We start from the raw sequence: 25640 nt of genomic DNA, 5'->3' as shown, positions 1-25640 counted from the left end.
TAAAAATAAAAAACTGCTGCTAATCAACAGATACTTTCAAAAATACAAAAACAATTTAAAAACTAGAAACAGATATTTTATAACACACCTCACTGGAGAACATTAATAATAAGAATACATAAATATTTCCCAGATTAAGTAACAAACACAGTAAACTCCATGGAAATATGCTCAGAAATATAATAAATAGGCTTTTCCAAATTAGTAAATATGTATAGCCAAGAAAAGATGTCAAACATTCACTGGTGATGAGAATTGCAAATAATGACCACAAAGAGCCACCGTTTTACATCTTTTCATTCACAAAATTTAAAAAGTCTGAAAACACCAAGTGTTGGAGAGGAAGTTTATCCATAGGGTTCAATGTGCATGTGAACTGGTAAAACCAATTAGGAAGGCACTTCGGCCTTATCTTTCTATATCGAACCTTCACATACCTAGGGCCCAGCAGCCCAAGTCCCCTACACATGTACCAAGGCCAGCTGTGTGCAGACAGCGACAACAGCACTTTCCCACTAGCAAACGCCAGGTAATAACCTGCATGCCCCACAGGTGAGTAAATGAGTATTAAACAGTCGAAATGAGAGAAATGCAGTGATGTGCACATGCGAAATACAGAGGAGTCTTAACAAACTTATATTAAGTGGAAAAACAAGCTCCTAAAATTCTATACAGCATGATCCCCTTCTATAAAAACAACGAAGTTGAATGTTTTTTAAGGAATACACACATGCAATAAAATTACACAAACAAAGAAAGGCAGGAATGCACAATATAGATTCACAATTAAGGGCTGGCAGGGAATCAAATGGTTTCACGAAGATTATTGTTTAGGTCCTATCTTTTATTTAAGGAGGTGGCTTCCTGGATACTTATTAAATTATTTACAACTAAGGATATAAATGGGTAAAAGTGACACATGCATGAACCAATCATCAGGGTCTGCATGAGCTGAAGAGAATTTTTAATTCAATTTTATGTACCAGAGATATAATAAAAAATTATAATAAAAAGAAAGTAATGATATTAATATCAGACATAATATTCTTTGGGGGAAAAAAGCAATTAATTTAAAGACAGACATAAAACGATACTTCTGTGCATCTAAAGACACAAGCTCCAAATATATAAAAAGCACAAGTTAAAAAATATACAAAGAGAAATTAAATCCACTAATCAGAATAGAAGATTTTTAATATAAAATTCTAAGTAATGGATAAAATACATGAAAAAATAGTAAGGATACAATATAAACACCAAAAGTAACAAGCTCAGGTCTAACCAACATATATAGAACTAGACATGGAACATCTGGAGAACACTTTATTCTCTAGCACATATGGAATATTTAGGGAAAATGCCATGTGTTCAAGGCCAGAGAGCAAGCCACAGAAGATAACGGTCTGTCCTGTAGGCTATATCCTCTGTTTACAATGCAACAAAATTAGAAATCACCACTAAAAAGTACAGGAGAAAAACTGAACATTTAAAAATAATTTAAAAAATACACTTCTAACTGTATGCTTACCAGAATGGCTAAAATGAAAAAGAAAATCCTAAGGGTGGGTGAGGATGTGGGGAAAACAGAGCTCTCACCTATGGCTGATAGGAGTGTGAGTAGGTATAAGTGCTTTGGAAATATGTGTGGCAATGCAGCTGAAAGCTGGATATGTGTACTCTATGGATCTAGCAATTTCATATCTAGCAATATACCCAATAGAAATGTGTACCTATGTTTATCCGGTCATAATATTCCACAACAGAAAACTATCAAATGACTATTAGAAATAGAAAGCTTAAATCCTGTGGTATATTTACACAATAGAGGCATACTTGGTAATGAGAATGAATTATCTACAACTATACACAACAAAAATGGATGACTATGCCAAAATAATATCAACTGAGAGAAGCTAGACCCAAAAGGGTACATAGCATATTATTTCATTTATATTAAGTAAAAAAAAATGTAAGTTCAACTAACTTACACATTTAGAAATCAAGTGAACACAAAGGAATGTACTAAGGGAGGAAATGAAAGGAAAAAGCTATATAAGACACATAGAAGAGTAATAACAAATGGCAATAGTAAGTCCTTCCCTATTAGTAATTACTTTAAAAGTAAATGAATTAGATTCCCCAATCAAAAGATATGGGTTGGTAGAATGGATAAAAAATGAGAATTAACTACATGTTGTCTATAAGAGACTCATTTTAGAACTAAGGACAGGTAATGGGTTGAAAGTAAAAGGATAAAAAAGATACTTCATGTAAATAATAATGAGAAGGAAACAGAGCTGACTACACTAGCATCAGAGAAAATGAACTTAAAAACTTACAAGAGACAAAGAAGGACATTATATAATAATAAAAGACTCAATTTGCCAAGAATATGTAACAATAACAAACATATTCACTAAACATTAGGGTCCCTAAATATATGAAGCAAACACTGACAACTGAAGGGAGAAATAGACAACTAGGTAATACCACTAGAGACTTCAATACCTCACCTGCAAAAATGGATAGAATAACAGGACAGATCAACAGGACAGAAAAACTGAATACAACTAGTGACCAATTCGACCTAACAGACATATCCAGAACACTCCACCCAACAACAGAGGAATACACATTCTTCTCAAGTGCACGTGTAGTACTTATTCCCCAGAGTAGATATGTTATGCACAACACAAGTCTTAACGATTTTTAAAAGATTAAAATCTTACAAAGTATCTCTTCTAATTTCAGTGAAATGAAATTAGAAATCAACAACAGAAGGAAGACTGGAAAATCCACAAATATGTAAAATTTAAATGACACACTTAAACATCCAATGGGTCAAAGAAGAAATCACAAAGGAAATTAGAAAATACACTGAGTCAAAAGAAGACAAATACACTCTATACCAAATGTTAGGAGATACAGCAAAAGCAGTGCAAAGGAGGAAATTTGTAGCTGTAAATGGGTATGTTAAAAAGAAAGGTCTCAAATCACAACCTAAATTCACACCTGGAGAACCAGGGGGGAAAAGCAAATTAAACCCTAAAGCTAGCAGAAGTAAGGAAATAGTAAAGAATAGAAGAGATATAAACACAATAGAGAATTAAACAACAACAACAACATTAGAGAAAATTAACAAAACCAAAAGTCGTTTTTTCCAAAAGATGAACAAAATTGACAAACCTTTAGTTAAAGAAAAAAGGAGGGTAGAATGAAATAACTGAACTCGGAAACAAGAGACTACCACTACCAATTTTACAGAAATAAAAAGAATTACAAGAGTGCTATGAAGGACAGTATACCAACAAACTGGATAACTGAGATGAAATGGATGAATCCCTAAAAATATACAACCTACCCAGTCTGAATCAGGAATAGAAAATCCAAACAGATTTATAACAGGTGAGATGGAATCAGTAATCAAAAACCTCCTACTACAAGAAAAAGCCTAGGACCACATGATTTCACTGCTGAATTCCACAAGCATTTAAAGAATAATTAAAATGAGTATGCCTCGGCTCATCTGGCTCAGTGTATTGAGCACTGGCCTGTGAACCAACGGGTCTCCGGTTCAACTGCAGGCCAGGGTTGCAGTCCAGGTCCCCAGTAAGGGGTGTGCAAGAGGCAATCACACATTGATAGTCCTCTCTCTCTCCCCCTTCCCCGCTGTCTAAAAATAAATAAATAAATTCTGTTAACAACAACAAAAATAAAATGAGTATTACTCAAACTCCTCCAAAAAGTTAATTAAAGAGAAAGAACATTCCTTAACTCATTCTATAAGGCCATCATCACCCTGACACCAAAGCCAAACAAATACACTTTAAAAAAAATTGAACAATATTTTTGACAAATATTGATGCAAAAATCCTCAATAAAACACTAGGAAAAAAGGTTTGAAAGCCCCTGGCTGGTGTAGCTCAGTGGATTGAGGGCAGGCCTGCGAACCACAGGATCGCGGTTTGATTCCCAGTCAGGGCACATGCCTGGGTTGCAGGCCAGTTCCCAGCATGGGACTCACGAGAGGCAACCATACACTGATGTTTCTCTCCTTCTGTCCTTCCCTTCCTCTCTAAAGATAAATAAATAAAATCTTTAGAAAATAATATAAAATATTTTTTAAAAAGGTTTGAAAGCATACTGAAATGTTTATATGCCATGAGCAAATGGGATTTATTCTGGGAATGCAAGGATTAGTCAATATATGAAAATCAATCAGTGTAATGCACCACAATAATAGAATCAAGGGGGGGAAATCAGTAAAAATTTCAATTGGTATAGAAAAAAAGCGTTAGACAAAATTCCATACACTTTCATGATGAAAATGTAGGGCAAACTAGGAATAGAATGAAACTACCTCAACACAACTATAACCATATATGAAAAGCCCACACTTAACATCATACTCAAGGGCAAAAGACTGAAAGTTTTTCCTTTAAGATCAGGAATGAGAGAAAAGTGCCCCTTTTTGCCACTTCTATTCAACACAGTCCAGCCACAGCAAGAACTAAAGGGCATCTAAGTTGGAAAGGAAGAGGTAAAATTAACTTTTAACAGATGACATGACCTTGTTTGTAGAAAACCCTAAAAATTTCACAAAAAAATTAAGGATTAATAACATCAGCAAAGTTGCAGGATACAAAGTAACTTCCAAAAATCAGTTGTTTCTGTATGTTAATAATGAGTAATCTGAAAAGAAAATAAAGAAAATGACTCTTATATGCCACCAAAAAGAATAAAATACAGAGAAATAAACTTAACCAAGGAGGTGAAAGATTTGTACCCTGAAAGCATACAAAAATAAAATTAAAGAAAACACAAATGGAAATCTCATGTCATGGGTTTGAAGACTTAATGTTGTCAAGATGGCAATATTACCCACAGTGATCTATAAATTCAGTACAATCCTTCTCAAAATCTCAATAATGTCTTCTATAAAGATAGAAAAATCCACCCTAAAATTCATATGGAAGATCCTAAGTAGCCAAAACAATCTTGAAAAAGAACAACAAAGTTAGGGGTCTCGCACTTCCTGATTTAAAAACTCCTTACAATACTATACTAGTGAAAACAGTGTGTACTGGCATAAAGTCAGACATATACATCAGTGGAGTATAACAGAGAGCCTAGAAGTAAACCTAAGTTATATGGTCAAATGGTTTTTGACAAAACTATTTAAGGGGAAAAAAGAGAGTCTCCAACAAATATAACTGGGGGGTGGGGAAATGGTAAAACAGAAAAATAACATCTTAGACCAATGACAAATTTAGGGGATATTTTAATTATGACAAATAATTGAAAATAATGCAGATTTCTTTCCTCTAAAAAGACTAATTACATTCTGCCCTGGCTGTCACTGCTCAGTGGATTGAGTGCCAGCCTGTAAACCAAAGGGTTGCTGGTTCAATTCCTGGTCAGGGTGCATGTCTGGGTTGAGGGCCAGGTCCCCAGTGAGGGGCACGTGAGAGGCAACCACACATTGATATTTCTCTCCATCTCTTTCTCCCTCCCTTCCCCTCTGTCTAAAAATAAATAAATAAATCTTTTTAAAAAGATTAATTATATTCTAACTTAAGTATTTTTAACTGCCTATATGCATTGTCCACTCAATCGTTTTTCTGATAAGTATATTTATAAATATTATATAAAATAATGGAAAAAAATTGAAGACAATTCACTCTTAAAAATTTTAACCCTGGCTGGTGTAGCTTAGTGGATTCAGCACGGGCCTGCGGACCAAAGGATCGCGGTTTGATTCCCAGTCAGGGCACATGCCTGGGTTGCAGGCCAGTTCCCAGCAGGGGATGCATGAGAGGCAAATATACATTGATACTTCTCTCCCTCTCTCCTTCCCTTCCCCTCTAAAGATAAATAAATAAAATCTTTAAAAAAATAAAATAAAATAAATAAAAATTTTAGAGATACTTTTTAAAATAAAATTTTATTTAAAAGTATAAAATAAAAATTTTGGAAAAATCTGGAAAATATTAACTTTAAAAAATAAAAATAACTAATATACACATTTTTATCTCTGATTTTAGGATCCTGTGAATTCCCAGACATATGCATACACATGTATCAAAAATAGTTTTCAGACTTATAGATATAGAGCAGGATGACAGCTAGTGGAGGCCGGTGAGGGGATGGAGGGGTTGAGCAAAAAGGAAAAAGGACTCACAGACATGCAGAACATGATTGCTCAGGGCAGGGAGATATAAGGGGACATGAAGATAGTGTAATAAAATACAATGAAGATTAAATTATTAAAAAACAAAAAAATATTATTTAAAATAAAAATTTTTAAAAAGAACAAGAAGAAATACACTCAAACATTAAAAGTATCATTTTCTCTGGGGGGAAAAAAGTAGTTAAAATATAGCTCAAATGAGCCCTGGCTGGTGTGGCTCAGTGGATTGAGTGCAGGCCTTCGAAAAGAAAGGTTGCCAGTTTGGTTCTCAGTTAGGGCTAGGTCTCCAGTTGGGGGCATGCAAAGGCAACTAATCAATGTTTCTCTTACACATTGTTGTTTCTCTCCCTGTCTTTCCCCTCTCTCTAAAAATAAACAAAGAAAGTCTTTAAAAAATAAGTAAAACATGGCCCAAATGGAAGAATAGAACAAAACTCCGCAAGAAGAACTAAACTAAAAGGAGACTAGATGCAGAGTTCAAGACACTGCATCTGAGGGGTGCTCACTGAACTTAATGGAAGAGCAGATGAACTCAGAGAACTTCAACAGCATAAAAAGGACATGGAAACCATAAAAAAGAACCAGTCAGAAAGGAAGGATACGCTAATTGAAATGAAGAACAATTTATAGGGAATCAACAGCAGAGTGGATGAAACTGAGGATCAAATCAGTGATTTGGAATATAGAGAAACAAAAACAGCCAATCAGAACAGCAAGAAGAAAAAACAATCCAAAAAATGAGGACAGTGTAAGGAACCTCTAGGACAATTTCAAGCGTTCCAAAATTTGCATCATCGAGGTGCTGGGAGAAGACAAACAAAAAGAAACTGGAAACCTGTATGAGAGAAAACTTCCCTAACTTAGTGACAGACAGACATACAAGTCCAGGAAGCACAGAAAGTTCCAAACAAGGTGAACCCAAAAGACACACACCAAGACCCATCATAATTAAATTGCCAAAAGTTAGACAAAGAGAATCTTAAGAAAAACAGCTAGTTACCTACAAGGGAGCTCCCGTAGGACCATCAGCTGATTACTCAAAAGAAATTTTGCAGCCTAGAAGGGACTGACAAGAAATATTCAAAGTCATGAAAACCTAGATTACTCTATCCAGCAAAGCTATTCTTTAGAATTGAAGAGCAGATAAAGAGCTTCCTAGACAAGAAAAAGCTACAGGAGTTCATCCTCACCAAACCAGTGTTATAGGAAATGTTAAAATTAGTTATTTAAGAACAGTATGAACAAGCCAATGGCAATAAATACACATCTATCAACAATTAAATCTAAAACACAAACTAAGCAAAGAAGTCGAACTGGAACAGAATCAGATACAGAGAACATTTTGATGGTTGCCAGACGAGAGGGGGTTTGGGGGATGGGTAAAAGAGGCGAAGGGATTAAGAAGTACAGATTGGTAGTTACAGAATAGCCATGGGGATGTAAAGTGCAGCACAGGAAGTCGTACAGCCAGACAACATATCCGCATGACCTGCAGACACGGACGATGGTATGGGGATGGCCTGAGGGAGTGGCGGCTGCTGGGTGGAGGAGGGCAAAGGGGGAAAAACTGGGACAACTGTAATAGCAAAACCAATAAAATATAAAAATTTTTTAAAGTATTTAATTAAAATATCTGGCTTTAATACAGTCTACATAATTCCATGACAGTGTTTTCACTTAGGGTTCAATCCCTGTATTAGTAAAAACATTATCTGTCAGTGGGATGTGTGTCATGAGAAATAAAGCTAACAAGGCCCATACAAATGAAAATTTCTCAATTGATACATAGAGCAACATACAGGGAGGAGCAAAGTAGGTTTACAGTTGCAAGGATGCAAAACACTTTATTCTTGTATTATTATTTATTAATTATTGTATTGTTTTCCATATGAACAACTGTAAACCTACTTTTAGGTAGGACTAGATAGGAATTACTACCTCTGAGAATTAGACTATGTTAAACTGTAAAAGAATGCATTACATTTAGAAGGCCTGTGTATCAAAGCTTGATGTTATTTTCAGACTACGGATGTATTATGAGTCACTCAGAAATTTGGGATAGTCAAGCTATAAGCAGTAAATCTGTTAAAAGCCTGAAACGCATGAATAAACTGACTTCCATATTCCAATAATGTCAATGAACTCCCTTTCAAAAACTCAGAAGTTAAAATTCCATTTAGACTGCAACATAGAAATCTTTTTCAAAAAATGCAGGGAAGCTTAGTAAGGGAGAAGACATCTATGACAACTGAGCAGCGATTTCTATAGGCTACTGAGTGCACCTGCCCTTCCAAGACAGAATCAAATCTGAAGCGACCTCATTTTAGAATTTCAATGGGTGAAGCTTTGTCTTCATCTTGAGACAAGTTAGCAATAGTTTCACCTTGAAAGGAACTTGAGATAGCTTCACTTAAAAATGGGATAAAGCTTTTAGTAAGCTTATAAAACAAAGCAAAGACCAACATTATGGAGAACAGAAGTTACACTTTGAAAGGAACACTGTTAAATCACAGCTGTGCTGTGACTTTGAGAACCAGAATGAAGAGAATCTTTCCTTAATTGGCTTCTTTCTTGAATATCAGTGGCAACTTCATTTTCTTGGTAAGAACAGGACATGAGAGCTGGGAAAGAAAGGAAGGTTGCTTTGCTTTGTTGATGGTTGTTTCTAGCAACCGAGTTCCGACTGGCTGAGGAATTAACTTGTGTTTCAAAATTCACAAAATGCTTAATGTTGCTGTCATGAGAACAAGACCTTACATATTTTTCAGTATCAGTAATACTCGAGTTTTTATAAAGTATTTCAGTTTCACTTGGATTAAATATGTTGCCACAACTTGGTTGAAGATTAAAACACAGAGCACTTTCATAACAGGAAATTATACTTAATTTAGGGCTGGAGGAAAGTCTTCGGGATTTAAATCGAATATGTTCTGAGGAAGATTTTAAATCACCCAAGCTGCTCTTGTCTTGAGAGTCAAAGTTAACTCTACTCTGTTGACTCTGAAAGGAAGAACTGCTTTCCTGCAGCTTAACCAACAACGAAGGTCTTCTTCCACAGAAAGACAATCGAGAGGATGTAATCCATGGAGAAGGTAAACTGACTCTACGCATCTTAGGACGGCCTGTTTCATGATCAAGAGTTGCAGCTGCTTGAGTTCCGGAAGAGGCTCCACGGTGCAGGGGGTCTAAAGAAGCTTGATCCACAGGACAATCTGGCTGGAAGCCCTGGTTCTCCTTCCAGCAGCTGGAGTGAGGAAAGTGTCAAACGAGGGGGAAAAACAGTGTCAAATGAGGGAGCAGAGGAGAAAACCTACCAAGCCTCCACTTACATGGAAAAAACAGAGGGACCCAAAAGAACGCCTAAGTCTAAATATAAGATGGTCTCTTATTACAAACACACACGCCAAGTCTGTGAACCCTTGGGAAGATAAGTGGAAAGACTCGGGGAAGCAGACGGAAAGAGATCAGGTGAAACGCAGGAGAGGGCACCGGAACTCAAGCACACCCTGAAGGACAAGGCAAAACCTTGTGTTTTAAAAGTAATAAGCCACACTATCTCTTTGGGACTCGTAAACGACTCCATTTAAAGGAATTAAGTAGAATGGCTTATCCCCTGTTGACTCACCCATTTTAAAATATTAAGCATATGAAACAGAACCTCTCTGAAGAGTATTTCAGGTAAATACCCAGATTCTCCAGATATTCAAGATACTCAATTATTGTGGGAAACTAAAGGAAGCATTAAAACTTGGTTTATAAATATATTAATGCCCTTTACACACAAAACCTACAGACAATTCTGTTTTTCTTTTTAAAAGCTTACCTTAAACATTTTCCCATATTTTAATCAAAAATAAATCTCTCCCTTCCTTTCCAAGCCATCACCTTTGGGCCATAAAATGCCCTGTGTAGGTGGAACCGGTCAGAAGACTGAATGTTTAGGTTGCACGTGGAATTAACATGGCAATAACACAGAATGTGACGATGGAGACTCTAGAATCTAACGACATCAGTTTAGAATAAAACTGTCCTGTGGCTCACCTTTCTGAAAAGCTCCAATCATGTGACTGTGGAACCTGTGTTCTAACTTCATTAGAGTTTATGTTTCTGGAGTCAGCCAACCAATCAAAAGATGAGACGACAGCCTCACATAGATGGTATCTGCCCGATCCTTGAGTTGGGACCGTGCCTCCCCTGTACCTCTGGTCTACTAACTTACTCTTCTTTCACTTGAACATGCTTTCCCCCAGATTTTTACGCCCTCCGGTAAGATGGAAAAGTAACCATTACGAAGTTTGGTCCAAAGACTCAGGGAAGGTAAAAACGCCTAAACGGCAAATGTTATTACTCCTCGAATGAAACGAGCTTTCTCTGCCTTGGCAGTAGGGTGTCCCATTGGATGGAGTGAGCCACTGCTTATAACCGCTTGAAGCAACTTCTACCTATTTAAAGGCAAGATCAGCAGAATTATTAGGAAAAAAAATGTCCTCTCCTTTTCCAAACCAACGTGAAGCACTGTCCATCTATATAATAGGTGTATGTGTATAGCCACTTAGGCAATAAAACACCCTCTCAAATATAATTTTTTACTTCTCAATAACCTGCATACCCTCCTACCATTTGCTCTTTTTTGTTCCATTCCTAACAACCTTCTTTGGGAAGCCCTGGAACAAATTCCTTTTCTGAGATCTAAAGCTCTCTAATTCTCACTGTACAACTGTCGGTTTCTGATTTTACCCTACATCTGATTTTACTACAAGCTGGAAAACTAATCTGTTACTGCAGCCTGGACGCTGAAGACACACTGTTCTCGGGTCAGAGACCAGGGATTTCATGACTCACCGCAAATCAAGCACTGTGAGCACAAGCGTAGTTTGCTGGTTCCCCTTGGCCCCAGGTCCCGCAGGGCAATGCGGAGGGCCCGGCAACACTATGTGCAGTGTGTTGTGTCCCAAAGAAAGGAGCACTGAGCTTAGGGAATCCATCACTTTTGTAGCAAGTGGTAAGTAAATCTGCTAACCCTGCTGACGGTCCTGGAGAAAAACATTCTCTCATTCCTCAAGGTTTCTCACCACAATCCTGAGAAATGGCCAGGACAAAGGATGGTCATGTAGACTTTATATTTACACAAAAACTAACTCAAAATGGATCACAGACCTAAATATAAAGGCAAAACTATAAAACTCCTAGAAGACAACATTAGAGAAAACCTAGATCAATCTGGGTATGGCAATGACTTTTCAGAAGCAACACCAAAGGCACAATTCATGAAAGAAATAATAGATAAGCTTCTGCTCTGTGAAAGACAATGTCAAGAGACTGAAAAGCCACAGACTGGGAGAAAATATCCGCAAAACAAATATCTGAAAATGGACTCGTCCAAAATATACAATGAACCCATAAAACTCAACAGTAAGAAAATGAACAACCCAGTTTAAAAATGAGCCAAAGACTTGAACGGTCACCTCACCAGAGAAGATACAGAGCTAACCAATAAGCACATGAAAAGATGCTCCACATCATATGTCATCAGAGAAATGCGAACTAAAACAAGAACGGTCAAAACCCAGAACACCGACGGCACCGAAGTGCTGGCGAGGATGTGGGGCAACAGGAGCGGTCGCTCACTGTTGGTGGCAATGCAAACGGGTCCACCTCGGAGGGGAAGACAGGCACTTTGGAAGACAGCTGAGAAGTTTCTTACAAAACTAAACATACTCTTACCATACAATCCAGCAATCACTCTCCTTGGTATTTACTCAAATGAGATGAGAACTTATGTTCACTCAAAAATTTGCCCATGAATCTGCTTATAGCAGCTGTCTTCATTTTTGCCACAATTTGGAAGCAACCATGATGTCCTTCAGTAGGTGAATAGATAGACTGTGGTCCGTCCAGACAATGGAATATGACTCAGCACTAAAAGGAAATGAACTGTTAAGCCATAAAAAGATATAGAGGAAACTTAAATGCATAATATGAAGTGAAGGAAGTCAATTGGAAAAGGTTACATGCGGTATGATTCCAACCATGTGACCTTCTGACAAAGGTGAAACTATGGAGACAGTACAAAGATCAGTTGTTGCCAGGGGTTGGGGGGAGGGAGGGACAAATAGGCAGAGCACAGGGGATATTTGGGGCAGTGAAAATACTCTGTATGATGCTCTGTGTGAATCCGTAATGGTGGATTCATGTCATTAAACAAGTGTCCAAATCCGAAGAATAAACACCACCAAGAGTGGACCGTAATGAAAACTGTGGACTTTGAACAATTATGATATGTCAATGTATGTTCATTAATTGTAACATACTAGTCTGGTATGATACAACTGGGTGATGGGGAGGCTATGCATGTGAGGCTATGCATGGGGAGGCTATGCATGTGTGGGGTTAGAGATTATATGGGAAATCTCTGTACCGTCTCCTCAATTTTTCTGTGAATCTAAAACTGCCCTAAATAATAAAGCCTCATTTTTTTAAACTTTTATTAGTATTTATTTTGCACTGAATTTACTCCCAGGCCATAAGCTTTTGTTTCTTTAGTTTCTTCTGGGCTTTTTCTTCTGTGCAACTTCCTCTTCTGGGTTAGGACCAACCTACTCTTTCAGTAAGGATCAGTGTGGCAGGGAGAGCTCGTGGATGGGTTAACCTGCCCATGAGCTCTGTAAATTCTACACCGCATCTCAGGAGATTCGTTCCTCTGGATGTGCTCAGTGACCAGAGAATCTACATCTAAACCCTTAAGATCAGCATTACTCTCTGCATTTTTAAGCATGCGTAGCAAAAACTCAGCACTTATTTTGGGTCACCAGCTGTGTGCCCAACCAACCACACTGTTTGGCCAGGACACACCTGGCCAGAACATTATCCAACTCCACCATTGTAATGACAGAACAGGACACACTGCTCCTTTTAAGTGACATCTTTCAGATACTTGGTGGCTTTTCAAGTATGCACACTCTTGATGGCCTGGGAAGTTTCATGAGGGTTCTTAAAATAAACATGAAGATTTGAGCCTCTTGATTTGCATGATTTTGTCTGGTTTTCTGGGTCAAGTGAGTAGCAAACCACTTTCAGAGGTCACTTCTGGTCACTTTTGGGAAGAGAAAGCACAGAAGCTCCTTGGAGAATTCATGAGAACTCAATCTAAGGTCTCACTTTTTTATAAAAATCAAGAAGAGCCCTGGCTGGTGTAGCTCAGTGGATTGAGCGTGGGCCTGCGAACCACACAATCGCGGTTCAATTCCCAGTCAGGGCACATGCCTGGGTTGCAGGCCAGTTCGCAGTTCCTGGCAGGGGATGCATGAGAGGCAACCATACACTGATATTTCTCTCTCTCTCTCTCTCTCTCCTTCCCTTCTCCTCTAAGATAAATAAATAAAATCTTTTTTAAAAAGATTAAAAAATCAAAAAGAAAAGTGCGCAGGGCCTTTTCCTGGGACACCTAGCAAGGTGTGTAAGAGAGTGAAACGCCCAGGGAGCTCGGCCCTCACTACAGCCGCCTATCACTGTTTTCCCCGTGTGATGACAGGATGGTTGGTTGTCCCTAAGTCACACTAAAATCCATGAGTACCTTTTCCAAAAGGACATCTTTTGCATATCGGAACAGTAGGTTATGTAACACACAGAAAGTTTCTATAAGAAAAGGCTCTGTCCAGAATCGGGCCAGCCTGCTGTTGCACAGTCCCCGCTCTGGAGGGAGTGTGGGCCCACCCAGCTACCCCAAAGGAAACAGAGTCATGAACAGATCCCAAGGCTGACAGTGTTTCTGCCCAAAGGAGGCAGTAAATGAGGTCAGATCATTCCACTCTTGCACCCTGGAAGTAAATCTATGATTATCAATTTTTTCAAAAAAGTGTTTGGGTGTATGTATTTGGGGGATGGGGAAGAAGAACCCAGATCTGCCTAGACATTTGAAAGGAAATCCATACTAGTATGGGTAATATGACATTGTTTAATATTTTTCTGGATAGAGTATTTACCTAAATCTCTATGCTCAAATTCCCCATCATTGCTTATTTTTTAAGAAAACTGTAATTAGATCGAGCTCCCCCCCAAATTATTAACCCCTCATAATGGTGTGCATCTGAAACTTCTCCTTCAATCCACTCCCAACTCTTGCTCTATCCATTCCATGACCCCAGGCACGTTCTACATTCATCATGTCCTGTGGTCGCCTAAACCTTCTTTTTCACCTCAGCCACTCTGTTCCCACCAAGACCAATACTCCATGGTGATATCTCTCACTATGCCCCATGGACATCTTGTTTCCTTGTAACTATAACTGCCACTAATTAAAACTACAATTTCATCATGATATGTCTTTTTGTCTTCTAGAACACAGCTTCTCAAACTTTAGGGTACATCAGGGTCACCAGGAGACTATGTTAAAATGAGGTTTGCTGGGCACCGCTCCCAGAGGTTTGATGTACCAGGTCTGGGGTGACTCTGAGAATGTACATTTCCATTCAGCTCTCGCACTAGATGGGATATTGATGCTTCTGTTCCGCAGACCACTCTTTGAGTAGCTCTGTCTAGAACATCTGGGTAACGAATAACCCCTCAGAGTAAAACTTAAAAGGGCCTTTCAGGATACCTCACAGAAGCCTCCTACCCGAGCTGGGGTCCAGGAAGGCCACCAAATGGTATCAAGACTGAGTACCCCTTCTCCTGATTCCTAGATGATGAGTCCCCAAGGAATCTAGATTATTCCTGGGGAGGAGGAGGAAGTGGGAAGAGGGGAGAACCCGGAATCTGACTGAGTCTTTAACACAAAAAGACTCGCTCTAAACTTGAACTGGCTGAGTTAATATTGATGAACAAATTCAAGTTTTCCCATTTTATCCAAAACAGAGCTAGTGAGCTGAATTCAGTTATAGAGAAATGTACATTTATATCTTTAACTGATCTGAGTGTAGTGAAGGTAAATTGTGTAATCCATTACACTAATTATAGTTATTTGTATAAACAGCTTACCACATATACCCAATTATGCAAAGTACCAGCAATGTTCATCACTAAATTAGCACCCAGTTAACTTTTACTTTATTTTATTTTTTCATTACGGTATCAAACTCTATCCATACAGGTTCACCGTTGGTAGTTTGCCACTCAGCATGGTTATCCTGAAAGGTAGAAACGGTACTTCCTGGGGATCACCAACAATTTAATGAGCTATCTCTAGACTTTCCCTATCCACTATTCCTTTAGAAAGAAAGGTTAATTAATTCACTAGATGGTCATTTCTAAATGCTGTCTAGTAAACAGAAAGAAACAGTACATGATCAAAGGTGTGAACTGATCCAGTAACAAACCGCAGGTAGTTTTAAATACAATAGAAAACAAAAAAGTACATAGTTGAGGTCAACAAGCACAGATGTGCTCCAGCAACATTAGATGTGAGCACGGAGCAATGAAAGCATGGGTCCCCGCCGTGAGAATGGCAGGCTCTGTCACAGTCACTAGTGCCCCTTTATTTACTTGCCTATTTTACTCCTCAAAAACACTAGACGGGCACAATTTCTTTATTCACAAATTGTTTTTGTTTTTCCTCTAAAAGAACATTATGCATGTTTTTGGTTTTAGAATTCAGTGGATTACCCCATGCAAGGATGAAACCGAATCCCTTGTACGTTCCCAAATCTTTTTAGGTCTGCACTGCCCAATCCAGTAGCCATTAGCCCCACAAAGCTATTTACACTTAATTACAATTAGATAAACTTTAAAAGCTCGTTCTCCAGCTTTACTAGCTACACTTCAAGTGGCTGCCACGTTGTGCAGCACTTCAGACCATGCCCATCATCACACAAGGTTCTACTGGACTCCACTGACTGCGCCATTCTTACAGAACCGGTTGCACAGTGGCCACATATGAGAAAGGGTGACAAACTTTGGCAAACAAGTATTGTCTTCTTCAAGATGCACATGATGCCACCTAGTAACTTACTAAGTTACTTACATTCTCTTTGTCAATGCCGTCTATACTAGGTTAAATATTGACCTCTATTGAATATGGTTCTAATTGTAATAGGAGCCACAATAACCACTTCTTTATGTCTTGTTTGCAGCAGAATACGGGGGTTGGCAAAAGTAGGTTTACAGTTGTGAGTATGTGAAATGGAGATTATTCTTGTAATATTCATTTATTATTATATTACGTATTATTACTAATCTACTTTTGCCCACCCCTGTATATGACTGGGAATGCATAATAAAAGTACCTAAATAATCGTTGGGAACTGCCCTGCTTGGTTTCAGAAGCTGTACTCTCCTGTGGCTAAGGCTGAGTAAAGGATCTTGGGACCATAATTCCCTTAGGAGACAAAACTTATCTTCCTTGTAGGGGCACCACCTCTGCCCCCTTTTCTTCACCCTGCTTGGCCCCGGGTGGATGACTGGTTAGTCAATGATGGGTAAGACTGCTCAAAAGAAGGATGACCTAAGACAAGCACAGTCACAAAGGAGCCCTCAGGGAAGGACTTGGGGAGCTACTGAAAAAGGGGGTGATGGGCCCTAGCCCCTTGGCTTTGACATAGCCTGAGTCCTCATTCTGTCTGCAAGAAGTTTCTTAATCTTTTGGCTGCCTTACTTCCCCTGCCCAACTTAAGCCTGAAACAATGCTGGTAGTGGGTATTGCCCTGTGCTGGGAAGGGTGGGTTCCCCAGGGCGATCAGGCCTAAGAAAGAATGCCTAAAATCCTATGAAATCTGCTTTGCTAATACCTTCAATTTAAATGATAAGGGTTCAAACTTTGTTCCTCAAAGTTTTACAGCCATTTAACTATCTGACCCTGACTCAGAATAAGCCCTCAGAGTTCTTTGAATGTTACCTACTGTTTAATCATTTCTGCCTGACAATAACTGATGAGCTTTATGTATACATCCGGTATTCCTGTGCAAACTGAACCCAATAAAAGCTTGTCAAGGCAAGGGTCACGGCGTTCTCCTCTTGAAAGAGTGGTCAAGGTGCACCAAGGCTCTCTCCCCTTAAGAGAGAAGCCCCACCATCCCTTTTCCTTCACAGGACTTGGGAATCTGTGGGAATTTGTCTCGTCTCATCCATAACACCACGGACCCCAAGAGCCAGGATTCGCATCAAGTAGTAGCAATAACAAAATAATCAACTCAATACGGGCAACATCTTAAAGAAACTTACCCTCCTTCACTTTCTGCTTCCTCTGAACTATTACTTGTTCCTGAACTTTGAGCTGTGACAAGCCTTCTTTTCCTAGCTCTGTGCTGAGGACTAATCCTATGAGCAGGTGTCTTCCTTCCAAGTTCACCACGTACATATTCCTCCAGCTTTGGAATGGTTTCTTTAAGAATTCTGATTTCCTCTTTGAGTTCTTCCATATTTGTCAGCAACTCATTTAACTTCTCCAATATCTGAAGTTGCCTTCCTTGGAAGATGGCTGCTGTTCCTTGGCCATTATGCATTTCATCTTGCAAAGTCACTGAATCAAACGCCTTACCCAGAGAAAGAAATTTAGGTAAACTCATCGCTGTCCTTGGATTACGAACCTTATGGTACCACAGAAGAAGCAAGCTGATTCCAGTAGTTCCCACCACGATGCCAAATATCAGTTCTTTGTTTGTGGAATGAGGCATTCTTGGCTGTTGCTTCTAAAATTAAAAAGCATCAATGTAAATAAATGTTGTTTCTGTCTTTGCCCCAGACAAAAATATTAGAGCTTTTTCAATCAATGAAAGCCACGTCTACATATACACACAAAAAACAACTGGATAAATCATAAATCACAAACAAATATATTGCCTTTATCATGTATGTAGCCAGGTGGAAATATTTACTTTAAGGATATTACTTAAGTCATTATAAAGTATCAACTTTAATTCAGAGTTTGTATCCTACATGACTGACTTAATATTTACTCTTTACTATACCTTTTTAAAAGTGTGATAAATAAACATAAAAGCATCATTATAAACTTCTGAAAAAAAACTATTTAAGAATTGAGCCCTGACTGGTGTGGCTCAGTGGACTGAGTACCGAAGGGTCGCAGGTTAGATTCCCAGTCAGGGCACATGCCTGGGTTGTGGGCCAGGTCCCCAATAGGGGGCACTCGAGAGGCAACTACACATTGATGTTTCTCTCCCTTGTTTTCTCCCTCCCTCCCCTCTCTCCAAAAATAAATAAAATCTTTTTTTAAAAGTTCAAATTATGCTTAACTGTGCCTGAACTTTTTATTTGTATACAAGTAACTAGTAGTCTAATCTTTAATGAAGGCTTAAAAGAAGCTCTCTCTTAGCACATTTTTATTTATATTTAGAGTGATAAACAACATTTCAATACCCCAGGGCTCTGAGATACAAACTATATTAGAGAGCTCTGGCAAGTCTGCAACCCAGCCCCCATCTGTTTTCCCAACGTGGAAAGCAGAAATGCTAACCCATGTGGAGCCTTCATTTCCTCTCTTCCTATGACCCAAATTCTTCTGCTCCTAACTTTTCTATTTCTGCCTAAGTTCTTAACGGTTTCCTTTCTTTCAAATTTTCACTTTAAAAGAAAGTAACAAAATTTTCTTTCTTTGACTCTTTTTCTCCTGAAATTTCGCCTTTTCGCATTCAAGGCCTAAACCCTGGCCCACCTCATGAGGCCCACAATATAACTCCAGCTACTTTGACTGAATGCATCTCATCTTTCTTTGGCATATCCCATCCTCACCAGTTTGATTGTTTATCTCTGTTCTTACAGCCAGGAGGCCATTAAAGAAAAACAACAATAATATAAAGCCCCCTCTCCTTCTGAGACTTTAAAATGGCAGTATTTAGAACTATGATGAACTTAAGTAATTACAGTAAAATGTAGCAAGCTTTTTTTTACAGACTGAAGTTCCCAAAATTGTTTTCCCACCAATTTCCTCTATTTTGTAAAAAGGTACACACCTGTATTAAACTTTGTTAGCCAAAGTTCTCCCAAACTGGGAGAAATGGTACAAACAATGGTAAACTGTCTATTAAAGGATATTAATTTGCAAAATTCGGGGGGTTTTTTTCTGACACTTTCTCAAGGAGATTATTACAGCATTACCACCTATGATCCCTAAGCAAAAGGAAATAAAGGAGGTAAATTCTTTAATCTCCCGAGGTGTCCAACTGCAGGTGACATCTGGCACAGGAAGAAGGAAACCACCAGAGCCAGCTAGAGAAAAGCTCCAAACGGACAAACGGACAAACGGCTCCAGAAATACATACAAGAGTCACCTTGAATCTTTCATTGAATACCACTCAGCACATGCCACTTCCAGGGAAAGTACAATGACCAGGGAACTAGCTATAAACTTAACCATTCCTAAAGATTACGCAGAATTAAGAAGTGTCCAAATTCCCACCAGCCAGAGTGCACAGTGCTTATGAAATACAAGAGGCTTTCAGCAGAGAACTCAGAAAGGTAATGTAATGCCTTGGTAACCCTTGGTAATGAGGCTAAATTAACCCTAGAGTTAAGGCTATGTAGACTTGCCCTAATAGAGCTTTAAAATGAGCTTCCGAAGGAACAAACTTATTCACAAGCTTATTTCCTATTACTTATTCCAAGTAATTTAACTGCCATTGAGAGAAAAAGAAAGCCCAATAGTTTTTAAAGAAATAAGAAAAAAATCCAGAACTCAACAACATGAAAGTCATGAATGTTGATCACCAATCAGAAATTACTAGATATGTATACTCTGGTTTCTCTTCAGATCATATAAATCTTCCACCTTTTACTAAAAATTGCTAGACAGGTAAAAAAGCAGAAAAATGTTAAAACTACTGTTACAAATATGTTTACTATTTCATATAAATATTTAAAATCTGAAGATAGAAGGTATTGAGCAGAACCAAACAGAACTTCTAAAGATAAAAAATAAAATACCAGAAATAAAATTTTACTGAATGAGATTAATAGCAGAAGAAGATAACACGTTGGAAAAGTCAGTGAATCTAAAGACAGGGCAATAGAAACCACCTGCTAGAAGCTAAATGTCTATGTCCCCCCAAAACTCATGTTGAAATCCTAGTTTGCAAGGTGATGGAATCAGGAGGCGGGGCCTTTCAGAGGGAGAGCTCTCATGAATGGCATTAGGGACCTTATACAAGACACCCAGAGAGATACCACGTCTGTCCCACCACGTGAGGTTACAGCCTGTGCCATTTATGAATTAGGAAGCGGGCTTCTGCAAGACACTGAATCTGCCTGCGCTTTCATCTTGGGTTTCTTAGTCTCCTGATCTGTAATGCATTTCTGTGGTTTATAAGCCACCTAGCCTATGGAATTTTGTTACAGCTTCCCAAGAGACTAAGACCATCCAAAATGAAGCCCACAGATTTAAAACAAAACAAAACCCAAGCAGAGCCTATGGGGCAGTATCAAGCAGTTTCAAACATATATAATTAGTCAGGGAAGGGAGAGGTGAGATTTGAAGGAAAAAATGGCTAAAAACTTTCCAAACTGCACAAAACCTATAAACCCAGAGAATTGAGAAGGTCAACAACACAATCCAAGCAGAATAAGTTAAGAAAACCAAAGCAAGGCACAACATCATTAAAATGCTGGAAACATATGATTGATGAACAAATCTTAAAAGTAGACAGCAGGGGGAGGGGTAGATTTATCATATACAGACCAAAGGAAAAAAAGATTACAGCAACCTTTGTCTCAGAGACTCACCTCAGAAACTATTCAAGCAAGAAACAATGGCAGGACACCTTTAAAGTACCGAAAGAAACTATCGATTTACATTTCTATACCTAGTGAAATATGTTTCAATAATGATAAAATGCTTTCTCAGACAAAGAAAAGTTAAGAGAATTCATTGTCAGAGACATGCACTGTAAGAAATGCTAACAGAGGTCCTTCAAACAGAAGGAAAATGATAACAGACAGAAACTTGGGCACTGGCCAGAGGCCCAGTTCGTTCGATCACCGTCCAGTTACACCAAGGCTGCAGGTTCCATGTCCAGTCAGGGCACAAACAAGAAGCAACCAAGAAATGCATAAATGAGTGGAACAGCAAAGCGGTGCTTCTCTCTCTCAAAATCAATTTATAAAAAGACTACGTGGGGAAAATGGTCCCAAATGCTGGGGATATAACAATAATTCTGCCGGCCAATAGAAAAGACCCAATTTTTTTAAAAGGAAGGTAAATTAATGAAGTAAAAGAAACATTAGAGAATTGCTGCCACAGCGAACTTGAGAAGGCAAAGGTGATGAATGGTCTCCAGCACACAAGTACAGAGGCCGACCTTTGATGGAAACAAATTGTTCATTCACAGTAATGAAAGACAAAGCAGACAAGCAGACGACGTAAGCAGTTTCAGGAAGGTGGGGAGATACAATAGTGGCATCTTATGAAAGTTCTCTTTGATTTCTTAATTGTTCCAGATGAACAAAGGATACAAACAGCTGAGAGGACGGGGGAAGGAATTTTGGAAATATGCAAATTCTGAATGCAATTGTATACCCAAATTTGCCTTCCTCTGATTTATATCCTATGATCCCACATACTCAAGCAAAGTATTATCGCTTCTTATGGCCAACTACTGTAAATGTGATGTTTCCAGTGATGCCCTATGAAAAAGTGAGAATAAGAAGCAAGAATCTATTTCTATGAAGTCTGCCTGAAAGAATGTCTCCCTTTGGGCCCTGGCTGGTGTGTCTCAGTGGGTTGAGTGAAAGCCTGTGAACCAAGGGGTCTCCAGTTCGATTCCCAGTCAGGGCACATGCCTGGGTTGGGGGCCAGGTCCCCAGTGCAGGCTGCATGAGGGGCAACCACATATCAGTGTTTCTCTCCCATTCTTTCTCTTCCCCCTCCTCTCTCACTAAACATAAATAAATAAAATCTTTTTTTAAAAAGGTCTTTCTTTAGATTCCTAATATATTAGACCATAAGCATTAAACATAAGGAGTATCCTATTCTGATAGCCTATTTCATTACAGGTCTAAGTGTAAAAGAGAAGGACAATCGATTTTAAAATAATCATCTGCTAGAAACTGCCCCAGATATTGGTCAATATTATATCTAAGAGCATTAAGAAACTCTTCTGAAGCCAAGGGTTTCAGAAAGTCCACGTGCTTAATCTAGCTTTCCCGACCTCAGGGTCCAGTTTGCCTAATTTTTTTAAGCAAAAAGTATTTTTACCTTATTGGTATAACTGAACAGAAAGTCTAATCGTCTATTCACTCCTATCCCATCCAGACTTGTCAGCAGCAGATTCAGATCAATTTGTAACTTCGGCTAAAGTTGTAGGTTGTTGTTATGAGTTGTTCAATGTTATTTCCACAAAATAGTCATATCACAACACTAAATTCTGTTAAAAGACTATTCCAAAAAGGCAATAGTACCAGAAAAAGCCACTATACGGCCCTGCCTTATACACACATACATCTAATAATCATGCAGCAAGCTTGATATCTTGGCTCTTTTGGGGGAGTAACACCACCAATGCAGGGTATTCATATGCTGATGTAGAAGTCTATGTAAAGAAGTATCTCTATTCTAATTGCTTCCTTGGCTCACTCCTGCTGGGCCTCCCTTGAACTTTACATTAAATAACAAAGTCTAGCTTACATTTTTTTCATTAATAACTAAATAAATGGAAGTCAAAATATATCTAGGAAGATCTTACCCCTGAGATGGTAGCAGGTTTAAACAGGTGGAAAAGAGTATCAAATTTTGTTTGACCTCCTTAGGAATTATGTGGACCATCCCCAAACTATCTGGTGGAGGCAGGTCCTTTCATTTTCTCTATTTTGCAGATAAGTAAACTGAGGCATGTCAGGTCATTCACTTAGGGGTCATCCAAGAAGGAAACTCGGCCTGCACACTACTGAATGCACTGCTGTGTGATGAGGATTCAGGACACAACAGGCAGGTCATGAAGGACAATGTTGACTGCAAGAGATGTTCAGAGCTGAGATATGACTTTGGATCTACGACAAGCAACTGGAAGAAATCTGGAATCAATGGAGTAGGTATTGGTTAATAACCAATAGAGACTAATAGCTAAAATTAGAGACTAAAAACCACAATTAGAGACTAGTAGCTAAAGCTATGTTTAAGTTGTGTATCAGTATAAAATAAATGTGCTTCAGAGCAAATAATTTGAAAAATGCCACTCAAAAATACTAATGTAGAAAATTTATAAATCAGAACATTGCTTGCCTGCAGTATACTTTCAAAGGTTGTATGACATCATTTATATAACTTTTATATAACTATCAAATTAGTATACACTTGTACTTTAGTATAAAAAACAGCAATTTTTTAAAAACCTATTGACTAGATAATCAGATGCTAAGTATTATTCCTGTTACAAGTTTCAATTTGTAAGTTCCTAGTAATAACAATGGAAAATGACATTTGGAAAATTTATTTAAATATTAATTTTTGGCATGCAAAATGAGTATGTAATTAATTAAAGGTTTTTCAGAGATGAGAATAAAGAATTCTACTGGAATAAATCAGCAAAATGTTAATTCGAAAGAAATTTCTACATTGAAATTTCTTCATAGAAAGCCATGAAGTATTAATTTCAGAAAACTAATTTTATAGTCTAGTTTAACTTTTTAATAAAAATTATGCTTTACTAAGTTAATTATAAAGTTTTCAGCAATATCCATCATATATTCACTTATTTCATCAGCAGATTCTTAGGAGGCAATACATATAATTGGTAAAAGTGAAGGGATGTATGAAAAATTTGCAACAGGGGTAAAGAAACATTACAGATTAAAGCCTGAGGTTTAAGTTTCCCCAGGAATCGCCGAGACCTGGAATTAGTGACCACATTCCCCACAGCGACCTGAATAATGACAACTTTTAAGTGAATTCCAGCACTCATATTTCATCAGGTTTTCACAATTTTTACTTCATAATTTCTTTTTAATTTAGGACTCTGATATTTGCAAATGTTTGTCCCACTGAATCGGCCCCACGTTTCGTGCAAAAGCAGAAAATCCAAGTTCGTTGGGAACACAACAAAAAAACATTTGTTGGAGGCTGAAAGTTAAGACCCAGGGAGCCAAGATGCGAGGCGAGCCAAATGTCCCCAGCAAACACTCAACGGGGCTCCCAGGGATCCGCCGGGCCGAGGCGGCACACCGCCCACTCCCCTCGCATAGCGATGGGATTTAGCTTCCGAAAGGACCCACCGCCGCCGAGAGAATAAACAGGGAGCAGCCAAAGCAGCTCCGCGAGACCCGGAAGTGCAGTGCCTGCCACCGGAAGTGCTGCCTCTGCCCTCTGCCCTCTGCCCTCTGCCCTCTGCCCTCTGCCCATCCCCGGGCGCATCTGGTCGGGGCCAGACAAGCCGCCCCCTGCCCTTTTCAGCCTTCACCTGTGCTCGCCGCGGGGGCTTCTCCGAGGCCGGAGCCTGGGGGCCTGGTACCGGGAACCCGCGGGAGAGGACGGTGGGCGAGAAGAGGCCAGCGGACGGTAGTGCTGCAGCCCGCAGGTCTCGAGGTCCGGCGCCACGGCCGCCGCGTACTGCCCCAGATTGTGGAGGCGCCGGGGGAGGAGCCCGCGGCCACTCGCCCTTCGGGTCCCGCCTCTAAGCGCCGGGTGTTAACTCACCTGGGGCGTGCGCCCCGCGCTGCTTATACCACAGGGGAATAACTGCTGTCCGCCTGGCCCCTCGGGCCGGACCGGACATTGTAGCCCGGATGCTTCCTCCGCGGGAAGCTCGTCCCCCCTACCGACGGCCCCTGGGGAGGCTTGGCGCCTGCTTTTCCCCTCCCAGCGCGGTCCTGCTCATCGCTGCCGCTCCCCAAACCCATCCCCTGCCTTAGTATTACCCTTTTGGGCCGCTCTTTAGGCCACCTTTGCGTGGCCGGGACAAACGCTGGTGTCTTCAACTTATTCGTAATGGCCACAGCGACGTTTTCATAACTTCATTTTAACTCACGTGCCCTTTTATAAGCACAACCAGTTCGTCCCCCCCCCCCCATTCGAAGTTGTCAGATGATAACCACCATCTTCTCAGATGCTTAGGACTTCAGAGTTAAGCTTCACTTTCTGTGGTTTGTATAATGAAAATAAAATTCTCCCAAGTAAACTTTCAACAATTTGCACACTCATGCTCTTCTGTATATTCCGTACTTGGGGCTTTAAATTCAGACTTGCAGAGAACTTAGTCTTGATTACTAAATTCCTCAGCAATGTACTGAATGGAATTGAAAATGGGTACACTCCTTTATCAAAAAACCAAGAACTTCCATAAAAAAATCATAAGGCTAATTTTACAGTCTATAAAAACCTCCTTATTGATGGGAATTCTATAGAATTTTTAAGACAATAAGGTGGTTTTTTGAGCTTGGAGCTGCTGCATTCAAGAATAAATAAGCCTAACCATAGTCATTTTATTAAAACTAAATCATGTTTTGGAAAACACAGACCTTAACCTCTAAGATTTGAAACTAGTAAATCACTCCCTTCTAAGAACCCTTTTTCAGT

The 25640-nt window shown here is 39.2% G+C and overlaps 1 protein-coding gene across 2 annotated transcripts in view; it reads right to left on the bottom strand.

The window, feature by feature from the left end:
* RMDN2 (regulator of microtubule dynamics 2) overlaps nucleotides 1–24860 on the bottom strand; it is a 58694-nt gene extending 33834 nt beyond the window's left edge. Inside the window, exons 1-2 of one of the 2 annotated variants that reach the window (XM_037066640.1) lie at nucleotides 24526–24860; nucleotides 17345–17811 (exon numbers count right to left, since the gene is read on the bottom strand). In XM_037066640.1, coding sequence (XP_036922535.1) covers nucleotides 17345–17796 — 452 coding nt within the window. In that variant the 5' untranslated portion in view covers nucleotides 17797–17811; nucleotides 24526–24860. The remainder of the gene's footprint in view (nucleotides 1–17344; nucleotides 17812–24525) is intronic. The other variant, XM_037066641.1, reaches the window with a different exon arrangement.
* Between the last annotated feature and the right edge of the window lie 780 nt (nucleotides 24861–25640).

Source organism: Sturnira hondurensis, unplaced genomic scaffold, assembly GCF_014824575.4.
Source record: "Sturnira hondurensis isolate 20B ecotype Veracruz unplaced genomic scaffold, ASM1482457v3 Scaffold0016663, whole genome shotgun sequence".
NCBI classification, from domain to species: Eukaryota; Metazoa; Chordata; class Mammalia; order Chiroptera; family Phyllostomidae; genus Sturnira; species Sturnira hondurensis.
Note: the sequence above shows the minus strand (reverse complement) of the source record. Positions and strands in the feature narration are given on the sequence as shown.